The 22,311-nt window shown below is 46.7% G+C and overlaps 1 protein-coding gene across 1 annotated transcript in view; it reads right to left on the bottom strand.

Moving 5' to 3' along the window:
• The window catches only part of Znf536 (zinc finger protein 536), a 427,081-nt gene that overhangs the window by 157,912 nt on the left and 246,858 nt on the right, over window positions 1-22,311 (bottom strand). Inside the window, exon 5 of the mRNA XM_071604575.1 lies at window positions 4,984-5,136. Coding sequence (XP_071460676.1) covers window positions 4,984-5,136 — 153 coding nt within the window. The remainder of the gene's footprint in view (window positions 1-4,983; window positions 5,137-22,311) is intronic.

Here is a 22,311-nt window from a genome sequence, read left to right on the forward strand (position 1 = left end):
CCTGCTGCGACATCACAGAGGCAGCCCCTGGGGAGTGGGCAGTGCCAGGCATGCCTTTCAGCCCAAGGCCAAGCCCCCGACCGTGGCTGATACCCCAGGAAAACCACCCTGTGCGGATCCATTCTCATAAAGAGGTTCCCAAGTCAGGGCTAGACCAGTGTGTGCAGCACATCAAAACCAGATTAATAAGCCACCCGCATAATTTGAGAGGGGGGAAAAAAGTAATGAGATTTATTTTTAATTAGATGCTGAACTTTAGGGCCTCTGAGTCATCATGAGTGAGGTTGCTTATTACATTTCTCTATAATGGTCATTCCTGAGACCACAGCACTCTCCTGGGAAACCCTCACACCGGTGGGTCACCTGAGTGGATCCAGCCTAGAGTATCTCAGGGGGTTTGGGGGGAAAACACACACTCGAGTCTTCCAGGAACACCTGCCTGCCTCCTGACCACCTCCAGAATATCCCTAAGCATTCACCTCCCTGAGTTGGGGCCGGAGAAGGGGACACTGGGAAGTGCATTTGTGGGCAGGCAATAATGAGATAATTGGCTAACCTTGAGAGAGAGCTTGGGACAATGCTGTCTGGAGCTGCATATTTTGACTAAATGTTTGCCTCTGCATGCTTATGATAGTTAATTGTGTGTGTCCACCTGAGTGGGACCCCAGGGTAGCTAGATATTTGGTTAAAGGTGATGCTGAGGATGTGTGTGAGGGTGTTTCTGAATGAGATTAACACCTGAATCAGTGAGTTGCCTCCCCAGGGTGTGTGGGCCTCCTCCAATCTGTTGATGGAAGGCCTGGATGGAACAGAAGGCTGAGGAAGAGAGAATGTGCCTGACTGTCTTTGAGCTGGGCATCAGTCTTCTGCATTTGACCCTGACTCAGTATGAAACTTACACCGCTGGCTCTCCTGGGCCCCCAGCCTGCCAACGGCACATCTTGAGACTTAGCCTCCACAATGGCATGAGCCAGTTTCTTATCAAAAATGTTATGTATAAACACACACAGTCATGTGCCGCTTCACAACAAAGACACATTCTGACAGATGTGTCACTAGGCAGTTTCATCCTTGTGCAAAACATCACAGAGTGAACTTGCACAAGCCTAGATGGTACAAGTCAATCACTTGACCTAGCCTTTTGATGTAATCAAGCTATAGTACATATAAGGTGTATGGGGTTGCTGCCATCATGACACCACATACTACTTTACAGTAAACTTTTTTGTAAGTAGGATTACATTCTAAAATAACAATGAAAAGTAATGTATAGGAAATGCATAAACTAGTTATAGAGTGGCCTGTTACTAGGATCAAAAATTATATACTGTACATAATTGGATATGCTATACATTTATACAACTAGGAGTGCAGTAGGTTTTTTACACCAGCATCCCCACAAACACATAGGATGTTGTGTGAGGAAGAGATGATGTCAGGAGGTGATAGGAGTTTCGGGCTCCATGATAATGTGTACCTTCCATCTGTCATAACTGAGTGTCATTCTGTGACATGGCTGCACAATCTCCTGTGGGTTCTCTTTCTCTGGATAACCCTGACACAAACTCCTTTGTACTCTGCACTGACTGCCTTTGAATTCGAATCGCAGCTCTTGGGCTCTAGAAGAGACATTGCCTGTGTCCAGTGATCCGGTCCTAATCAGCCCAGGGTAATACAAGAGAGGAGAGGGTTAGTTTCCCCTCAGCTGCCCAACTGAGGGGGATCCTCTAGGATTAGTCAGGTGTTAGGGATTTCCAGGGTCCTGCAGGTGCCTCCCCTATGCCCTTCACAGATCTGGCTGAAGCCAGGGGACAGCAGAAACATCCTAGCTACGTGCAGGCTGTCCCCACCCCGCAGGTGTTCAGAGCAATCTGACTAGTGAATGTACTCAGCGCCTCTAATAAACAGGTGTTGGGAAAGAAGAGCAGTAATTAAGTTAATGCAGTGGAGAAAAGAAAGGAAAATGGTTTTTATCAGTTGATGTCATGCGATCAAGACTTCTAATAAGGATGGAGTGTGACAGAAAAATACAGAGAATGGGACCTCTTATAGCCCAACCAATTAAAATGTATTTATTACAGGTTGGATTTTTTAAATGCACTCCTCTGAGCCCACGGTAGGAAAACTTTAGAAGATGACATTTCGGAGAACGTGTATTTTTCTTTCTAGACTTCTGTCTGCTGGCCATGTCATTTGGAAATTACGAAAACACAAGGAGCAAAGGGGGAAGGCAGTTGGGGGCATCTCAACCAATGGAGCCCCATGAAATCATTTATTAACAAATAACTTGATTTTGATTTTTAATTACTTGTGTAATCTACACTTTTACATTGTCATAATGGATGTTTACTTCGGTGGTTTATAACATGGAACACTTTCTGTTCTATTCAAATGCACAAGTGTAAGCATTTTCCAACTTCTTTGTTCTTAGATAAAAAGGAAATTGATCTTTATCTGGTTACCATTCTGCTTTTTAAACACGGCAAATGCTATTTCCGAGGGGGTTGGCATTGGTGGAGATGTGATGTTTCCATGGCTTCTTTCATTTTCTCCCTTATTCTAAGGAAGTTTCTGGAATACCTCTCCCGTCTTGCCTCTCTCAGCGTCTCCTAAGACGATTGGTCACAAACTTCAGAAGTTTGCAAGGCAGAGGTTTGGAAAAAGGATCTTCCTCAAGGTTTAAAATGGCAGAAAGCAATATCCCAATATCCGGTTCGCTTCCATCTGGGCTCACCAGACTTCTGGCAGCTTTGTTCCTAACATTCCCAGATGCACTCTGTGGAGTGTCCACTCTCCCCCCCGGGCAGGTTGATGGGGATGGGGCCCTCAGAATCGGTGATGCTCCTCTTTGAGAGGCACTGAGGAGCCTTTTGCTTTGCTGATCTACTCTCCCTTGCAAGGCCAGCCTCACCCAAGGTGACCTATCACCCACCCGGCAAACCCAGCCCAGGGTGCTGAATTCATATCGGATAGAAGCATAAGATGCACCTGGCCTCGTTTCCACTGTCCTGCAGAAAGTGGGTACCCTGCAGACAGCATCCCTATGCTGCAGCCTGTGGGTCTCAGAGCTACACAATTTAAGGAGCCCCCAGCTCCAACCTGGGTAGGAAAAGAAATAGACATTGGCATGAAAAACAAGGTGTCCAAGATGGCCTGCCTTAACACTGGCTCCTTTCCCTAATTCCCTTACTAGTTCAATCGTTCTGCAAATACTTTCTGAGTGCCTTCTGTGAGCCTGGTTCTGTCGTAGGTATGGAAGACATGGATGGACAAACAGACAAAAGCCTTTGCTCCCACTGAGCTCATACTCCGGTGCATGAACAGAGACAATAAAATGTGCGAATGCATTGTTGGTCTGTCAGAAGAGACCTCTCCCTGAACTGTGGGGGGTGGGAGGTCTTCCATTCCACTCCCCCACCCCAGGGATCCAGCACTTCAGTCTGACTGTCATTGTGGTTTCTGATGGGTTCACGTGCTCCCTGCAAGATGAACCACATTCTCTCCTGCACTTGACCCAATGTCACCTTGCAGGGAGGGTGGGAGGAGGGCCACTCACTCACTCCAGGCTGGGTTCTGTCAATCAACCTTTCAGATAGACTCACTGGGCCCCTACTAGGTGTGAGGAGCTCTTGTAGGCCCCGGAGTTTATAGAAAGGATATCAATTAAAAAGGTGGACAAGACTGCCACCCTCATAAATCGTAGGTTTTGCTGGATGGGAGACCAACAGCGCATTAGGAAGCGAAAATTAAACCAAGCAAGATCAGTTCAGAATGTATTAATTTATGAAGAAAAATATAAGGCAGGCTGTGTGAGGGATATTTTAGACAGGGAAGTCAGGGATGGTGTCTTCAAATGCAGGGACAGGCATTCTGCACTAGAGGAACAGGAAGAGGGTGTCTCAGAAAGAGGATGAGGATGGAAAATGGTCCAGGATGGGGTCAGAAGTGACATAGGGACAGATCACAGGGGACTTCTGGGAGAGAAGCAGGACCTAGTACATACTTTTAAGACATCCCTCTGGGGCCTGGGATAACGCTATAAGAGGCGTGCTCCAGGACAGGCAGGGGCAGGGACGAGGCTCACCACACCCAGACTATCAATGAGAAGGCCGTCTGTGGCACACTGTCACCTGTCCCCAGAGCTCCTCTTGGTGTCAGGGAGATTTGTGGGCACCAGGTGGGGTTCCATGTCAGGGGGCTCTTCGTCTTTAGCCACACGATGCAGACAAGGCCCGAATGTATTTGATATCCCTGCACAACCCTGAGCATTATTGATTCCTTGGGAAATAGACCACAATTATTTTTGAAAATAGATGGCATATTTGTCTATCCTCTGAAGCAGCTCATACTCCAATAGATAAAGTGTCAGGAGAAAAATCAAAGAAAATGGAGGTGTCCATATCTCAGATAGATTTTTTTTTTTTTTAATATTGGCAACGTACAAACTATTAGCAGAAAAGCTAAAAAGGATAACATCTGAGGGACCAGGAAGAAAGCAGAAGAGAAGTCCTCCCTCAGGAGGCCAGTAGGATGCCGAAACAAGAGAAGTGGCCAGGGCAGTCCAGTAACCATTTCCCTCTGCTTGGTTAAGAGTGTCTTGATGTTTTCTTTAAGGAGACAGAGCAGGGAGCCCCCAACCTCCACTTCATGTAGCCTGAGAAGACTGACACTCTCTCTCTGTCTAGCCCCAGCTATGGCCTTATAACCAGATTGGGCCAAAGGAGCTTCTTAATCCTTTCTGAACTTAAGAGAGGCAAGCTGGGTGGGTCCCACCACTTCTACCATGATCGTTAAGCACCAAATCAGGAAATTCGGGTCATCACTGACCCACCCAGTGCCATGTAGACAGGCCAGTTGAGGACGTTCCAGTGTTAGTGACTGACACAGTTGTGGACCTGGGCCAGAAACATGGCCAGGCGAGGATGGGGGGTGGTTACACCTCCTCCTCGGCACTGTGCCCCCAGCTGCACCCAGATCTCTCACCTGTGTGTATCCTCAGGTGGACCTTAAGGTGATGGGATGTCCGGAAAGTTTTCCCACAGTACGGACAGTCCTTCATGGCCGAGCCCAGGCTCCTGTCGCGAAGCAGCGCCGGTTGCTGGACGCCAGAGGATCTCCCAGCCTCCTCGCCAATGTCTGCAGTGGAGGAGAAGGATTCTCACATCACTTCAGCACATGTCAGAAGTTGTTCACACCAAAACTGCTAACACCACACAAAGTTAAACATGTCAATACTACACCTGTCTATTTCATTCTTTAAATCTGACAGAATGCTGACAATTCATGTATTTTCTTGTTATTCTCTTAAATTATTTCATCTTTCCTATCATCATTTTAAGCAGCATATGGTACCTTTATATTGAACTGAATTAAACAAGAGAAGAAACAGCTGTGTCAGCAGCTGGTTTGATTTCTTCTTTTGCTTAGTTCCTATTAAATATTTTTTTTTCCAAAAGTTTAAAAATGTGGGTGTTTGTGGAATCTGATTAATTTATAATATGGGCTAGCTGGAGAGTTCACTATAGGATCGAAATCAGATTTGCATTATAGCTGGCAACCAATAAAGAAAGAAAAAAAGAAAGAAAGAAAGAAAGAAAGGGTCTCAGCTGATTCCCTAAGACATGCAGACATACAGCTATTTTGGGACAGGAAAGAAAATTATCCAAAACCGATCATTTCTTCCTTGTAGAGTCTTGTATCCATTGCTGGCTGGTGTAATCGCATGAAAGGGAGAAGAAAAAGTATGGAAATGCGGTTCCACAATTAGCCCATGATAAACATATAGTGGCATATTCGAAGTCATGTGCAGAAACTCAGCTGCAAAACTCCCATAAACTTAGAGCCCTGCATTTAAATCTCCATGCAGTGACTTGAGAAGTTCCTCTGTAAAGTATCAATACAAATTTTCCTTCCTGCTGTTATTTGTTATGTAACCCAAACCATTAGAAAATGGAATAAAATTTACATACGGCTGCCTTCTGCACAGAAATGATGGGACATAATAGTAAATAAAACTGTGAAAATATCTGGTGGTTGGAGGATATGTTACTGCAGTACCCAAGGCCTCATATCACACTGCCGCCCCAGGCAACATCCCGGGACAGGACGGGAGTTTGGAATCTCTGAGGAGGGGAGGCAAGGGAGCCCTCTCTGGACTCCTTCCTGATTCATGGGCCTCCCCACAGAGCTGGAAGCTGAAGGCCTGGCCCAGAATCCAAGCTCCGGGGGCTCGCAGGGTCCTTGCCGTAGATTCTGGTCCACCCTCTAGGCCTTGTGGTAAATCCCACTATGGGAACAAGGGGACCTTCTGAGATAATGAGCAGATCTGTGAGTTCTGCAGAGAGGAGAATAAATAAAATTTGTACCTTCCAAGCAATGGAAAATGCAAATTGCTTCTATTCAGCAACATCCATTCCTGGTGTTCTCTGCTAACGGCCAGAAGGGACAGACTTATAGACCATGAACAAGATGAAGGCAAACACGCTTTATTCTTATTTGAATGTTTGCTCTAAACAACTGTAGAAGAGCTTTGGGCTTGGAGCACCCTTTGAATTTGGACCTTTGTGTGACCAGATAATCACCCTGGAAAAGTTCATTAAAACCCCACTTTTAACCCTAATTTTCCCAACTCTTCTAGCCATTTGGAAGAGGCATTTTTTTTTCACCATTTTGTACAAATGCAAAATGCATTTGGTGGACGAGGCTCATCCATGTCTACAACTCAAAGTCAGTCACCTCCCCACCAAGCGCTGCATTAGTGGTCGTCTAAATGAAAGCAGGCCGAGTCTCCAGGGGTTGCTCTAGAGGTGGTTTATCCTCAGCCCAGAAGAGCAATAGACAGTTGTCAATCCCAAGTTACCCAACCAAGGTTTAAACTGGGGAAATACCAGCTCCTCCTACCCATCTCCTCCTAGCCCAATGCACAACTTGCTGCCTTTGTCTCCTGGCAGTACCCAGTTTTCCTTGTGCTGGGACCATGAGGTCAGCTTAAACAACCATGATCCTCATTAAAATTCTGCCCAAGTGCCACTCAAAACATAGTTCAGGTGCCCAATTGAAGTTCAGAGGCCACCCAGCTGTCGGTTTGAATTATTAACAGGACTTAAGTGTCCTGGATGTTGGCTTTAGGTAGAGGCAGGCAGGTGCAGACTTTTGAAGGTAAGTTCCTACAGGTCCTCCTGTCCTGTTCCCCACCCACCCCTGCCCTATGAACAGCAGCAAGGTGGCGGCTATTGAATAAAAGCTGAAGGAGAGCTGACGGAGGGAATATTTCCCCTGGAGAGTTTAGGTAGTGCTCATCCAGAGCACATTCTAGATAAATATCGAGACAAGACTGACGCGCTCCTCTGGAAGACTTTACACAAGTTGGGGATGAGCTGCACCTCGGTATATGTCACTCTACGTGATGGCCTGTATCTGTTTCCCTTTTATCTTTCTATCTTGGGTATGTGTGGCCCAATAAAAAGAATAAATTTGTAAGATAAACAGCTTTCTTTGCAGATTTAAGAGTCTATTTTCACTTTACACAGGAATGGCCTTTTTTTCTGGGAGGGCCAGGAGGCCTATAGAGTTTACTCTTAGACTAATCCTCCTAGAAAAACAAACTCTGCGCCATGATGAAGGGGAAGGTGGGTGGTCCCAGGAAGTGTCCAGAGAGGCTGGAAGCCAAGTACAGTGAAGGCCGGGGAAGTTCTGGCCCGACCGCACATTCACAGGCCCTGTGTATAAGTCCAATCTGGTGCCTGGGTGGGTGTGTGCTGGCCCAGCCCTGCCCAGAACCCAGAGAGCCCCATTCAAAAGGGAAGAGGCCCTGCTCCCAATGCTTTCTCTACCTGAGTGTAAAAGTCTGTCCCTTTGCAAACTGCAAGACCAACTTCCACAGCTTGGCCTGCCGTACCACACAGCCACTGGCCCTGGATGCCTCTCCCAGGAGCAGGTGGTAGAAAGGAAGAGGTTTGAGAAAAAGTGCCTCTGTGATCCTTGGTCAGACCACCTGTGGGTTGGTCTGAGTTTTTTTTTTTAATTTCCTTTCATCCAACTTGCAGTTTTTCTTTTCGCTTTTATCAGACACTTTCTCTAAGTGTGTTGGGTAGACTACAAGTGGACATGGGTCAGAGGACAGCCTTGAACTGACCATCTAATCCTACCTGCTCATCTGAGAAAGGAGGAGCCGCTCCACCTAGCAGGGGGGCATTTGGCTACAGGTGGCCTTTGCTTAACACACCCTCATCTTGGCTGTGCTCTGGGGTTTGCATGGTGGAGAAATGGCTGGGAAATAGCTCCTGAGGATGCCGTTTCCTTTTTTGACCCCACTGAATTTAAGGTATGGGTGCCACCAGTGATATTCCAGAGACACCCAGGCTACATTTGCCCTCTTCCCACAGTGTCAGCCTAGGGCCAGTGGGATGAAAAAGGTAAGCAATAACTCTGCCAGCTTTCCTCTGCGCCTACAAGCAGAGAGTTATTTATTTGCTACAAGAGAGGAGACAGATCCAAACCAGTTCAAGTTTTGTTTCACAAATATGTTATTTGGGAGTGAGGGGCCATCAGACAACAGACCTTACTAATTTCATCTTCTCAAGGTCAGAAACCATGCCTTCTGTATTTCCATTTTCTTGTTTTAATGAATCCTCCAAGTGTACTGCGAGTTTGCCTAGGTCAAGTTGACATTAAAGAGCATACCTTCCCTGCGTCTTCCTAGGGGGAGGAAACCCACAGCTGTGGGCTGAAGAAAGAGATGGGGGGTGTGGAGAGAGATGGCCATGGACCTTCTTAGAACCGTCATCATCCAGGAGGCCATAAACTGACAGTACTGGAAAGACACAGAGATGCTTGGAAAAGCAAATAACATTTCAAAGTTAAAGTCTAGACACAAAAGTTAGAGTCCAGATACTGGAGTGATTGTTCAACGCCATCCCTGAGACTGGCTATCTTGCTGTACGCAAACATGATTCGAATTTTACGGCTGCCGCATTATACACTCAACCTTATTATTATATGATATGTTTAGAATTTGAAAACTTGGTTTATAAAATTCCTTTGTACCTTAAGGGCAGATTTCCCTGCAGATTATCTTTAAACATACTTCCTTGGTTTATTTAAAATAGGCTTGTTTGCTGAGAAGGCTGTCTCAGGAGTTGGGTGGTGGAGTCCTTTCCTCCTGGATAGAGAAGCCTGCCTGTCCTTGGGCAATTTTCTTCACCCTTCCCCTGGCCTTTAGTTCTTCCTCACCCAGGGACCTACCAGGGTCCTTCAGCTCTGGTTTCCTGTAATCCTGTGATGCTGGAAGAACCCAAGCCCACCCCAGGCTGCCCACTGCCGCATAGTAACCTCACTCCAAAACTAAATAAGAAACTGCAGATGAGTCTTCCAGAGATGGAAAGAAATGACCATCAAAGGGACAATAAATACTCCTGGAATATTCCATGGACCCCTCCATTTCTCAACTTCCTCTGTGCTAAGTGGAGACCAGGTGACTCATTCCACCAACGGATGAAAACAATGCAGAGGATTTAGCAAGCCCGCACCTCTGCCCCTTCCTCCCCAGATGCACAAGGATTGAGAGAGGGGAATCACCAGATGGGTGGGAGCCGACCCAAATCAGACGTTGCTTGAATGAGAAATAAATCTTGGCAAAGTTAAACCACGGAGATTTAGAAGGCTGCTATTGTGGGAGGTGGTCAGGAGCTGACTAAGAGGGGTAGACCTACTGATGAGGGGTTCTGGGTTCTACCTAATCTCTCAGCTAGTCCTGTTTCACAGAATGAGAGACAGAGCCAAGACCCAAAGAAGCAACGTGAGACAAAAGAAAGACAGGTATTTTTAAAAGTTCTGCCTGTTTTCTCAGTTCTTACTTCATCCTACTGCTAAACAGCCTGATCCTTCACACTCCCAAGAGGATTTATTTTGGAAATATTTCTGCTAAAACCAAAATGACAGTGGTGATGATGGTATGGATGGCGGTGATGGTGGTGCTGAAATCCACGCAGTGGATGGAGACTCACCCCAGCAACCTCACGAGGGAATGGTGCTCTCTGTACATGTGGGCGTTTATTCCTTCATTGCATAAAATGCCATGGTATTTTAATTTCTGTGGAACTTCCAGTTCTACAGTAAATACATTTTCCCTGATGACTTGTCAGTTAATTCTGAAAGTCTACCTTGTGTAAAGAGATCTCAAAAGCACGGCTCTCACTTCATTAATGGAGGGGAAAAAATCTATTTGTGGAGATTAAGAGGGGAGGGGCTATTTAGCAAGACCCCCAAACTTCACCTCTCTCTTATGTCTTTGCCCACATGTACCAGCATGCTAAGATCTTTTCAGGGGTGTTAAATAACTAACACCCTGGAGAAAGTCCTAAGGAATAATGTATAGTTCCTCTTAAAAGCTTAACACTTTCCCTGAATTTGAAAACTTTAAAATTAGTAGGCTCGAGTAAAACAGTGATCAAGGTGGTAAAGATTCAAGAACAGCCTCACCCAGGGGAAAAGTGAAGAAACTTGCCCAAGGTCAAAAAAAAGGGGCCTCCTTTGGTGTTGAAAAATGATTTTAAAATTAATGACATGCATAAAATTGTAACATCACTGTAAACAACCCTACTTGATCTTGGAAGACATAACTCGTGGCTTGGGTCAGTATTAACTTGTTGTCTCTACTGTTCCATCAGAGTTCTGAGTTTTATGACGGCCATATATAGTCCTGTTAACCAGCTAAGTATGGATTGGTGAAATTATTTGTTTAAACGAGAGCTATTACAAAAAAAAAAAAAAAAAAAGAATGCCCACTTATAAGAAGGCACTAGCCTATTTCATTGGGTATTATTGGGAACAGGGGAATGGCCTGGCCCCAGAGCACATGAGGTGAGAGGTGGAATGTTCACAGTTTCACCATTTCCCACCTTCACCCCAAACTCAAAGCTGAGCAGAACTCCAATCCTATTTTGGTTTTGGCAAGACAGGATTTCTATTGGGGAAATAGGTCATTAAGAGGCTAAAACTTTCTTTTTTTTTTAAAGACAGAAAATATAAGATACTTGGATTTCAAATAGCTTCTCTAGAGCAACATTTTGATGAGTTAAGTGAAAATGAATCAGAAACACTTGGATTAAATTTCCCTTAAAATACACAAGGGCTTTAAAATCAAGCATTGTGGGCCAAATGTGTTTCTGGTTTGACCAAGCCCAGAGCCCTTTCTTAATCGCCTGGGGAGTCTATGAAACTCTCCTGCTGGTGATCGGGCCACCCATGGGGGTCTCTTTCCTTCCGTATTATGTGATGCCACTGTTGACAGTATCCCCTATAATCCTCAGGCTGACGGCTCTTGTGGCTCTGAGGGTCAGCTATGAGCTGATTGGGGGCAGCCTAGGGACTGTGAGCCAGTGATGTAGCAGGTAGGGTGTGGGATTCATGGACTCCACTGTGACATCAGGTGTGATGTGCTCTTTGGGCTTTGCACAACCCTCCTCCTTCTGTCCTGGTCAGAGACAGTGGGCTGTAGCCCAGTCCAGACACCACTAAGGATGAGTCAGGACAATTAATATCACCCACGAACCTGGCCTTGGTGAGCAGAAGCAGAGAGAACAACAAATCTGCAAAACAGCCCAGGGAAATGCTGTCCCCTGGATCAGCCTCTAGTTCTTTCAAGGGACAGATGGGCTCCTGGATTCATTGCTTTTTAAAATCATCTCCAACTCATTGACATCCCCAAGCCCCTCTCCAAGGGGCCCCCACTATTGCTTTGACCTCATTCCTGCTCCCCTGCCTGTGCTCCAGCCTCCGTCTTTCCGCTCTCCGCAAGCTCCCAAGGCTGGTTCCCTGTTTAGGACCTTGCCCCTGCTGCCCCTCCTCTTGAACTCTCTGCCCCAGAACTCACAAGGAGACCTCTCATTCAGACTGTCATCCAAAAGACACCACCTCAGGAGGCCACTTCTGACCACCCTATTGGACAGAAGGAACCTCCCAGTCCCTGGCTCTCAGGACAGCTCTCTCCCTGGTAGGCTCCTTGAGAGCACATATGGCCCTTGCAGACTGTAGTGACCTGGATATTGAGCGGCTTACTGCCTGTCCTCTCCCTGGAACCATGAGCTCCGAGAGAACAGGGTCCAGTTTTTATTGTCTACTATTATATCTCTAGCACATGGCAAGTACTCAGCTCATAGAAGGTGCTCAATAAATACTCTCTTAAATACACTGAAGAATCACAGGAGGCAAGAGAAATGGAATTTAGATGCTCAGATCAGCTCCAGTGAGAGGAAAGGTACTTTGATTAGCCTGGGAGGAAATGGTCCTAGGACACAGTCAAAGGTATCTGAAGTGCTTCAGAGTGCTCAGTGCAAGAATTTGGGGTTGGGAGTCTGAGGCAAAGGGGTAGAGAAGGCAGGGCATGACTAGGGAGGCTTCCTGGAGGAGGTGTCCCAGTTCTCTATCTTTAGGTGGAAGAAAATACAAATGCGCAACTATAAACATCAAGGCCATGAGTAAGCTCTTCAGAACGTGAAGGTCCATGGCTGAATAAGTCAGCTTCTGCCACTGCATATACTCAATTCCTGGCTAAAGGGCACCAAAAGAAACAGCCCACAAAAGCACAAAGAGACATTAGTCCATAGAAGGGCACACCAGAGCACATATTTGTGAGGTAATCTATGACCCAGATGCTATCATAATTTTTCTAAAATATTTGTTATATCTTCCTCTTTTTTTCATAATTTAAGTATTCCTTTCTCTCTGAAAAAAATTAGAGAAAAGTATAGAAGGCTCTACTTTCAGTAAAGCATAAATTCCCAAAAGATTTCTACATAATTTATTTTCTTTAAAAAAAAAAAAAACTATAGCTTTTAAGATCCTCTTAAGATAATTTACAGCCCCCTCCTAGATGGGTGGGAGTGGGGGTGGGGAGAAGATCGGGGGAGATTTAACTGCAGGAATTCTTACCTAAATGACACCGAGAACCAGCTGGACCAATCTTTTTTAAAATGCATTTGGTCAGTCGCCATAACTTGTGGAGCTGAGTTTTCTCCTGGGAATCGCGCACATGGAAAGGAGAGAGGATGATTTGGAGATAACGTCTCCCCTGGAGACATGTTTTGCCATATTCTTTTTTAAACAAAGAAGACATCTTAAGCACCTTGCAATATCTTTCATTTAATAGTTGGCAGAAGGCAAGTCCCTGATGAACGCTGGCCTGTGTCTTTCTCTTTAACCAGCTGAGTGATCCAAGCTTTTAATATAGCCGTTCCAATTATTGTAAAAGTCATCTAGTACCTTATAACCACAAATATTGACAGTTTATTGCACAACACATTCCTGACATTTGAAGGTCACACCATACATAATACATACTCTTTTATAAAAGTGTCTGGAACAAAGAGATACATGATAAGCAATTACCTCTCCCAGCTTGTACGTATGTATGGTTTGGGGCTGACTTGGGGTTGCACGGGAGGTACATGCACCATTTTAAATAATCTATTAAGGCAGCACGGAGACATTCATGATAGATAATTATGAAATGGCTCATGCACACGCTGCAGTCGGATTGGCTGGCCGGGGCTTGGGGTCTGGGCAATTCTCCTCCACTGAGTTCGGGTCACAATGCCACTTCGCCACAGAGAGCCCTGCTTCACTTCACAATCGGATTTTCCCCCAAAGCCATTAAGCATAAAAGACTCACAATATGTTCTTGTTTTTCATACTGGTTTACATGTGGCTGAAAGGAATTTTAAAAATCCGCCAGGCCCAGTTCAGATGCATCGCTAGGGGTACTGACCACAGCTTGGACACAGCCACACCACTTCTCCCCAGGCTGTGATCTATAGGAACCTGTGGCATGCCAGCCCTGACTTGAGCCCAGCCCAGGAGTATGAGGCTGCCAGGCTTGGGAAGGGAGTTTCAAATAATTTGATTGACACTGAGGCCACCTGGGAATCTCAGGGGAATATCTGGAATAGAAGGTGCCCTTCACTCAATCCTTCCCCAGTAGTTTCTCCGTCTCAGCCCCACTTCCAGAGTTAAATCTGATAAACAGGTTCAAAATACAGAATGAGTGGAGAGGTTTTTGCAATCCAAAAGGCCCCAGGTCAAAACCAAGTTCCAAGGCTGGGGATGCCGCTCAGTGGTGGAGCACTTGTCTAGCATGTGTGAGGCCCTGAGTTTGATCCCTGTACTGCAAAAAGAAAACAGCACAAGTTCCACCAATTCTTAGTTGCAGAATCTGGGCAAAGTTCATAACCTCCCAGAGATTCAGTTTCCTTATCTACAGAGATGGATTATAATCCATACCTCAAACAACTGAGTACAGTAAGGTCCATAAATCACTTATCACAGTGCCCTGCACAGGCTAAGCTCCAGTTAACAATGGTCTTTCACATGAATACTGCCAAAGTGACATTCTGTATGCAAGGTTGCCATGGGGTGCAGAGAGACTTGTGGTCACCAGCTCTGTGGACTCAGACACATTCAAAACCCCAGAAGGAGGGTCCATGTTCCCTTTCTAAGAAGTCCAGGTTGGAGCAGTTTCTCCAAAGCTTGAACACAGACAATTCTCCCAAGTGCACAGCGAAAAACAATTCAGGCTGCAATTGAGCTTTGCATAGATGACAATCTTTAATCACAGATGAAGCGGCAGGTCATTAGAATCTACACCAAACTCCCTTCCAGATGATGCTGATGACTGCCGCTTAATATATATATGTAAGCGTGTGCGAACGCAAGTATATATATATGTAATACATATATATTTTTAGAACCGTATTAAAATAATCGGCAGACCCTCAAGATAATCAAAAGTCCTTCCAAGAGTAATTTTATTTAGGCTTCCAGAATGAATGTCCTAAAATTTAAGACATGGGATGGAAATGATTTCTATAAAGATGACGCGTTTATTAGCATTAAATCCCAGGAAAGAGGGCTTCCTTATAAAGAACACATTTTTGCATCTGAAAAGCAAGCCTGTTAGGCTGTGTGTGTTTCTTTAAGAAGCTATTCTGTTTTAGAGGGTAGCGTGTAAGATAGGGCACCACGTGACCAGGAGGTTGCTATGGTAAATATGCATTTTTTATTGAAGAGTAAACAGTGGCAGAAAACAAGTGTCAATTGCCAGCTCTGAAGTTAACTGCCATTTTTGAGCTACACGGACTTAGCTAGCCCTTTTAATTTGAGGATCTTTATCAGAAGGACACCATCATTGAATCAAGATTTAAAATTATTTTGAATAAATGCCGAATTCTTCAATACCTTTTATCAATAAATATTTTATTTGGCATGTAAAAAAATCTACCCAGCTCTGCCAATCAGACTCAGCACAGAGATGTTTCTGGAGATCTGTTGCCCAGCTGGTGGGTCTCCAAAAGACAAAGCCTTCAGCATTGGCTCAAGCCACAGAGCGGAGGAGCCAAGGAGACAGCCGAGACCACCCCATTGTCCCCATTGTCCCCTGTGTTTGTACCTGCTGCTGACAAATGGCAGCCAGAGCTGATGCCCTGTGAATGGCCCTCCTGATTCAGCCTCAAGTGCCCCCAACAAGATTGATGTCTCAGGCTGCTCAAAGGGCAGAGCTCTTCAGCCAACGTGACTGTCACGCGTTTAGCAAAGTTTTCCCTGATTTCCCTTTTTGTAGCCATTGGCAGGAGTGTGAATTTATTTCTGGTGGTTCCTGACCGACTCTACCTGTGTGATCTTTCTCAATTATCAATTGGACCATGTCCCTCCCAAGTTAAAACCTGGGATAGCTCCACATCCCATCCCTAGTGGGCCCTCAGCTAGCTCTGTTGGTTAGATGAAGCATGCACTGTGTCCTTCTCTGTCACCAGTTCTCTTTCTAGCCTTAAAAATGCATAGGACTCAGGCATGGATTCTCCCATCCTACACCCCAGCACATAAAAGGTCTCTAAAACTACATGAGGAATGGAGGTGTCAATCAATGAACTAGCCCCAGCTCCAGAGCTAGCTGCCCTAGCTGGCAGTTTCATGCAGGAGGATCAAGTTTGGACATTCTTCCTATGATCACAGAAGTAACTAAGCATTGGCAAAGTTCTCAAAGGGAACTTTCTAGGCTCTGGGAATCCCACAGACAAGTCCAAAGGAATTTTAATCAGTGACAAAGAACTGACAAGACAAGAAGAATGTGTCCTTCAAGGTCTCCTAAAACTAGTGAAAAAGAACCAGCAGCCCTCATTGTGTAGGAGGGAGGGGAGCAACAGGCAGTTGAGCAGCATCAACACATAGTCCCCAAAAGGGCACAAAGAAGGTCTGGCCCTCCCCAATCACTGGGAGACACATAAGCAGATGTTCATTCCACCTGAAGGCACCAGTTTGGGCATTAGAACACCTCATAACACTGAGGCTTGTTTGACTTCGGAGTTCGATCTAAGTTCGAATCTATACTCTGCCAGAGCTAACTCTGTGATCAGAGCAAACTGTTAACGCTTCTTGAACTTCAAGTTTCTTGTTTGTAATAGTGGATCACTGGATAATGGAGCTTAACACAAAAGAATCAGCATATTTCCTGAAATACAGGTAGTGCCTGTGTAAGACCTTTGTACCTTTAATGCCTGCAGTGGTGCCAGGTCAAATCGGGAAAGCCCCTGGCTCTGTCATAAGCAACTCTGGGCTCCAATATGGTGCTGCCACATCTAAACTATGTATTTGCAAAGGTTTCTGACTTTGCCCAGCCCCTAACAATGTCAGATGGAAATAAGGACACCTATTTTACAATCCCTGACGAAAACCAAATGAGATCACAAGGAGAAAGAAATCTTGTAGTTTCCCAATGGGCAGTGCCTTTTGCCTCACCCAGATGGTCCAAAACATAGATAAAGCATGACAGGCCAGGGACAATGGAGTCACACAGGGCCCTCCAAGGTCGGTCCCTCCCCTGCAGATTCCAAGTAGGATTTATATTGTCATGGTGCATTGTGCCATCAACCCACTGTGACAGGAACCTACATAGGTAAAGCAAGCCATTACACTCCCCCATTCTCTAACCCTGAACTTACAGCTCATTAGGCACCTGTCCTCCAAACATCACTTTGAGGTGAGTCGGTGAGAGCCTGGGGGAAGGAAGACCTGGGAGGAAGGTAGGGGATTCGCATAGCAGGGAGAAGTGGGGTAGATAGGTCACAGCAGCTCAAGCCTCATGTCCCCAGCTCCATCTGGAAGATAACTGGTGGTGGATGACACAGGGAGCTGCCTCTCAGCACCTGTGCCTAGTGTCCCACTCGTCTGGATGTCCACTGGCTCACAACTACACAGGTCAGCCTATCAGTCCTGCACATGAGGAATCTGTATCCTGAGAGAACCCCCTGGCCAGCCCATGTTCTGTCCCAGGACAGCTCAACCCCAACACTGAGAAAGAACTTCAGAGCTGTCTGTGGACAGTGGGCTGTGACATGGGACTATGATAGGATTTGAGGGACAATGTTGTGATCCCTCCTGGGAACTTTCCTCCATGACGCCTAAAGAGGGCTCTGAAGCTGCTCCCACACCTCCTGCTCAGCTGTTCTGGGTCTGTCCGGGGCGTTTCCAGAACATCCTAAACTCCTTATGCCAGCCCTATTGGCATGCCAGATGGAAATCTCCATCACACCTCATAATCTCAGCACACACTCTTTCCTCAGACACCAGCTCAGAACCCCCACCTCCCTCCAGCCTGAGTCATCCTGCTTATTCTTGTAGGTTCCACTCCAGTGACACTTGCTTAGGTCAGATGTTGTCTGACCTTCCACACTAAGTTGGTTCAGTTCAGTCACCCCAGAACTTTACCTGCAGGACACCTGTTAGAGTCTGTGCTTAGTACAGGTTGAGTATCCCTCATCTGAAACACGTGGGACTAACAGTGTTTTGGGCGTCTATATTTTTTCGGAGTTTTGGAATATTTGCACATATACAATGGCATATCTTGGGGCTGGGACCAAGATAAAATAAGAAATCTGTATATGTTTCATAAACCTTCTGCCCATAGCCTGATGATAATTTCATACAATAATTTCAGCACCTCTGTTTTGACTAAGGCCTGTTACATGAGGTCAGGTGTGTATCATATCAAAGCTTCAGACTTTGGACTATTATGGATTTTGAATTTTCAGCTAAGGGATGCTCGATCTATACATATGTGTGGGATCACCTGTTTAATTTTTTTTCCCCCATGACACTGTCCACTCTTTAAAGGTTGGAATGAGGTCTATTTTTCTCACTCCCATGTCCCTTAGTGTCCTGGCACTGAGTGAGTACTCAGTAAACACTGGTGACTGAGTGAATGGCGTTGAGAGTTCTGGGCAGCCCTTTCCCAACAGTGTGATCTAAGGGGGGGGGGGCTGCCTTTTCCTTTTAGGTACTTAATGAGCCTCCACTGATCAGCCCTTTCTAACAGTGTGAGATCCAACACCAAGTCCAGATGGCCTGTCTTTGAGAGGGTAGAGGCTGCAGTGGCTCGCATCAAGAAAGGAAGGTGACACATGACAAAGGAAGTCTGATCTCTGTGCAACCTGTTCCCACTTCCTTGTCCTCTGCCAGTCTAGTCACTTCTCCTGGGGCTCCAGCCCGTTGCTTGTCCAGCTTCTCAGAGTGCAGAGTTCTCACCACCAGAGTTCAGGCCCGAGGAGGAGGAGGAAGAGAACTGGCCTGTGTCCCTGGAGCCCCACCTGTCCCCCTGTGCCTTTCAAGGCTGCCCCAAACTCCTCCCACCTCAAGGCTCCTCCCTGTCCACACCTGCCCAGCCAAAGCCTGTCATGCACACAGAGACTCTGCAGCAAGCTGAAGGCTCTCAGGAGCCCCACCCCAGAGCTGGGCCACGTGAGACAGGTGAAATGATTTGTGCAAACAGCATCTCAGGATGTGATCGGTGGGGTGGCTGCTGGCCCAGGACCGTAGCTGGTGGAGAAAGCAGAGTCCAGGCCCCAGGGCAGTACATCAGGCTGTTGGTTCCACCTTGGTACTTGCACTGAGTTTCTGAGCCTGAAGGAAAGTTCTGTCCAGACATATGTTCTTGGGGGCATCCCACATGCACTACCAGAATGGGGAGGAATGCTGGGCTCTCTGTCTGTGTGGTGGTTGCTGGATGTTCCTTTTCCTTAGCCCAGAACCCACAGCCCCCCAGCCTTGCTCATGGCTTCCCCCAAGCCTCCATCCCTCTCCCCTGACTCACCCCTAGTGGGCACCACCCACTATCAACTCCACAACAACTCTTGGGTCTGCCTGGTTAGCTGTGGCACCCGTGCACCCAGTCTCTAGCAAGGTGCCTGGCATGCAGTTAGCACTTAATAAGTCACAATTTGACAAGATGATACCACTTTGCTCTGCTAGATACTGGTGACTTTTTCTTTCATATGGAAAAATCACTTTCTCCTTCCCTTTGGAAACCCCTGTGCACTAATATTCAAACAGCACTGTGCGCACAGTGCGTATGATCCGTGATGCTAATTTCTATCCCATAACTGGGAGAGACAAGTTAAATGTTGCAAGGTTATTCAAAACTCCTGCCCCTTATCCTCTGTCTTCTCCTTAGGGGGAAACGGCACAGGAATACATTTCCTCATCTGTATGTTAAAGCACGGTTATAATCCACCTATCATGATTGCAATTTTGGGAATCAAAATGGAGATCCAAAACAGCAGTGTGATCTACATTTTAGCCACATACATTATAATAAATTAAGTCAAAGAAAGAGTTCTGCACTAACTATATCTCGGTTTCTTTAATACCCTCTAAGGATACTGAAGCCACCCTCCAGAGCACTGGGCCTTCCCTGCCTGCTGCCCAGGGCTGCTTCATTGCTCTTGCCCCAACATCTGCAAAGGGACATTACAAGGCCAGCTGCCTGGTGACAGCAGCATTGGGCACTTGCAGCGCCGACTTTATCTGGCTTCTGCGCAGTGGGTTTGAAGCCACCCAAGAGAAGATCCTGGCCATGGGCGTGCAGAAGCTTCTAGAAAGAAGCATGGTGGGCAGCAGACTAATGGGAGAGTATTAGGCTGACACTTGTGGACAACACAGCTCAATGGATGGACCTGGAGCAGGGAGGTGGAAGGGATGCATAGTGCCCACTGTCCAAATGACTCAGTTCAAGTTCTATTCCACCCTTGGGCCTCTTTTACCACTTCTGTAATCTGCAGGGCTAGGAAAAAGGTCCCGTCCCCACAGGATTTTGAGTTGCTAAATTTGTTTATAACATCTACAACTTTGGGGCATTTCACTCTCATGTGGTCAGGGTTTCTAGCTTCCCCTAAGAAACTCTGCCAACTCCCAAAGCCAGTCCTTGGTCCCAAGGATCAATGGCTGCTGTGACTGAGGAGTCAGGGCTTCCTCCCCAGCCATCCCCTTCCCATCGGAGCTCCACCCTGTAGGCCTCTTTCTGATTTTGCCATCTTAGCCCAGAGGATCCCAGACGCCCTTTCCACCTCTAAAAAACACTCTTAATAACCTCAGTTGAGCAAACAAGGCAGAAGCCTCCAGACTAATTCTCATAATTATGATGGGTCTATTATTTCAAAGCCAGCGATGATTGTGGGGTCAGGTACTCAGAGGAAGAGGGAAAGAAACATTCTTTAAAGTGATAGCAAATATCCTCTGCTTTCTTTGCTATAATACCAAATTGCATCCAGAAATTCTGAAACGTGTGCTCAGAACCTTAATCAAATTTCAAAGAGCCCTCAGGAGGAAGGGCAGCGATCGGAAAGGTGGAGGCACTGGAGGGTCAATTTGAGGACCATGTCACAGGATTTGGTGGTATGTCCCATGTGAAGAGGGTGGTGACATCTTCTCCCTGCTGACCTGGGCCAGGGGTCTCTGTCCCTCACCATAGCTGGCCTTTACCCACCTGCTGCAGGCTTGGGAGGCCTGATCTTCTTTCTGCCCCCTCAGGAGCTTCCTCCTCTTTCTCCGTGGCTGCCACAAAGCCTGGCCCGGCCTCCCCAGCACACCTCCTCCCTCTGCACCTTTTCCCAACATTTCAACACAGTGCCTTGCTGCTTAGGACTGCTCACTAATTTTCATCACGTGTTTTGATTCCAGCCTGCTTACCAAGAGTACCCCGTGGGTTTGTCTGTCTCGTAATCACCGACAAAGCCGGGCGGAGGGCTGGCCCACAGAGTCACTCAATAAACACATGTAGGTTGACCTTTCCATTGTGAAAGACACCATTATGATCTCCTCTGGGGCTTTCTTCATAGGGCCTCTTTAAGGAGAAAGACAGCCCCAACCAAGTCGCTCAAAACACTTTATAGACTTTCCGGCCTCTTTTTCTGGCCGCGTTTGGGCCCCCCCCCCCCCCCCCGCCGTGTTGGCTTCCATGTTCCCCTCCTGTAACTCCTGAGTTAATTCACCTGTCAAGTACGAATGAAGTGCCTGAGACAGCGGCAAAGGAACCACAATAGGCCACTGGCCTGTGCAAAGAGAGGCTGCCCAAGAGCACCATGGTGGACGGTGGAGGAGGCATCTGGAACTTTCCAGACTAACCCAGGCATCTTGCGTTGAGGTGCCCAATTCTCTCCATGGACCTCATTGATTTTAAAGAATCAGGCTACTGCAAACACGTCACTAGAACACACTCTTCCTTTCTGCCCTTGCCCCTGGGGACAAATAGCTGACCTATCTCAGGTTCTCAACTGGGTCCATTTATGAACATTCTTGATTTCCTTCTGGAAGCGTCTTTTCTCTGGGAAGAGAAAGAGCAGGAAGCAATTCTGTGTCCACTTCCACTTTGTCCACCATGGATCTGAAGCTAAGGGATGAGTCCCAGGAAGCCCTGTTTGATCAAGGACACTCTGAGGTACCTTCAGTGCCCCCGGGCTCTGTTTCTTGCTAAGCTCCAGCTCTGGACCCACAGCATGAGACACTTCCAGTGAGGAAGACTAGGGCTGAGATTTTTACCCTAAAGGAGCTTCACACTAAAATCGGAACTAGTGTTAACATAACCCATTATGACGATCATTATCATGAGAGAGACTGACATCCATTAACTGCATCCTCTGTATGATCTCAATCCACTTACAACAGCCCTGCAGGGTACGAATTATCACCATCCCATCGAACAGGCGGGAAAACTGAGGTGGAATGAGAAGTCCACGTGAGGGTAGAGCGGACAGAGTAAAGGTCTCTTGACTCCTGCCACGGGCTGAGGTTATCAGGGAGGGTTCCTGACACGGTGAGGACAAGAGGGTCAAGAAGAGCTGCAGTGTGGGGGCCTGAGACACAAGCTTCTGGGATGCAGAGTGGGAGTCCTTGGAGAGGCAGGCGGGTGGGGGCAGGTGTGTCTTTCAGGAGCAGAAAAGGGTGGTCTCAGTGAAGGAAAAAAATTGTCCCAGAATAAGAGCAGCAGTG

Source organism: Marmota flaviventris, chromosome 18, assembly GCF_047511675.1.
Source record: "Marmota flaviventris isolate mMarFla1 chromosome 18, mMarFla1.hap1, whole genome shotgun sequence".
Classification (NCBI taxonomy): Eukaryota; Metazoa; Chordata; class Mammalia; order Rodentia; family Sciuridae; genus Marmota; species Marmota flaviventris.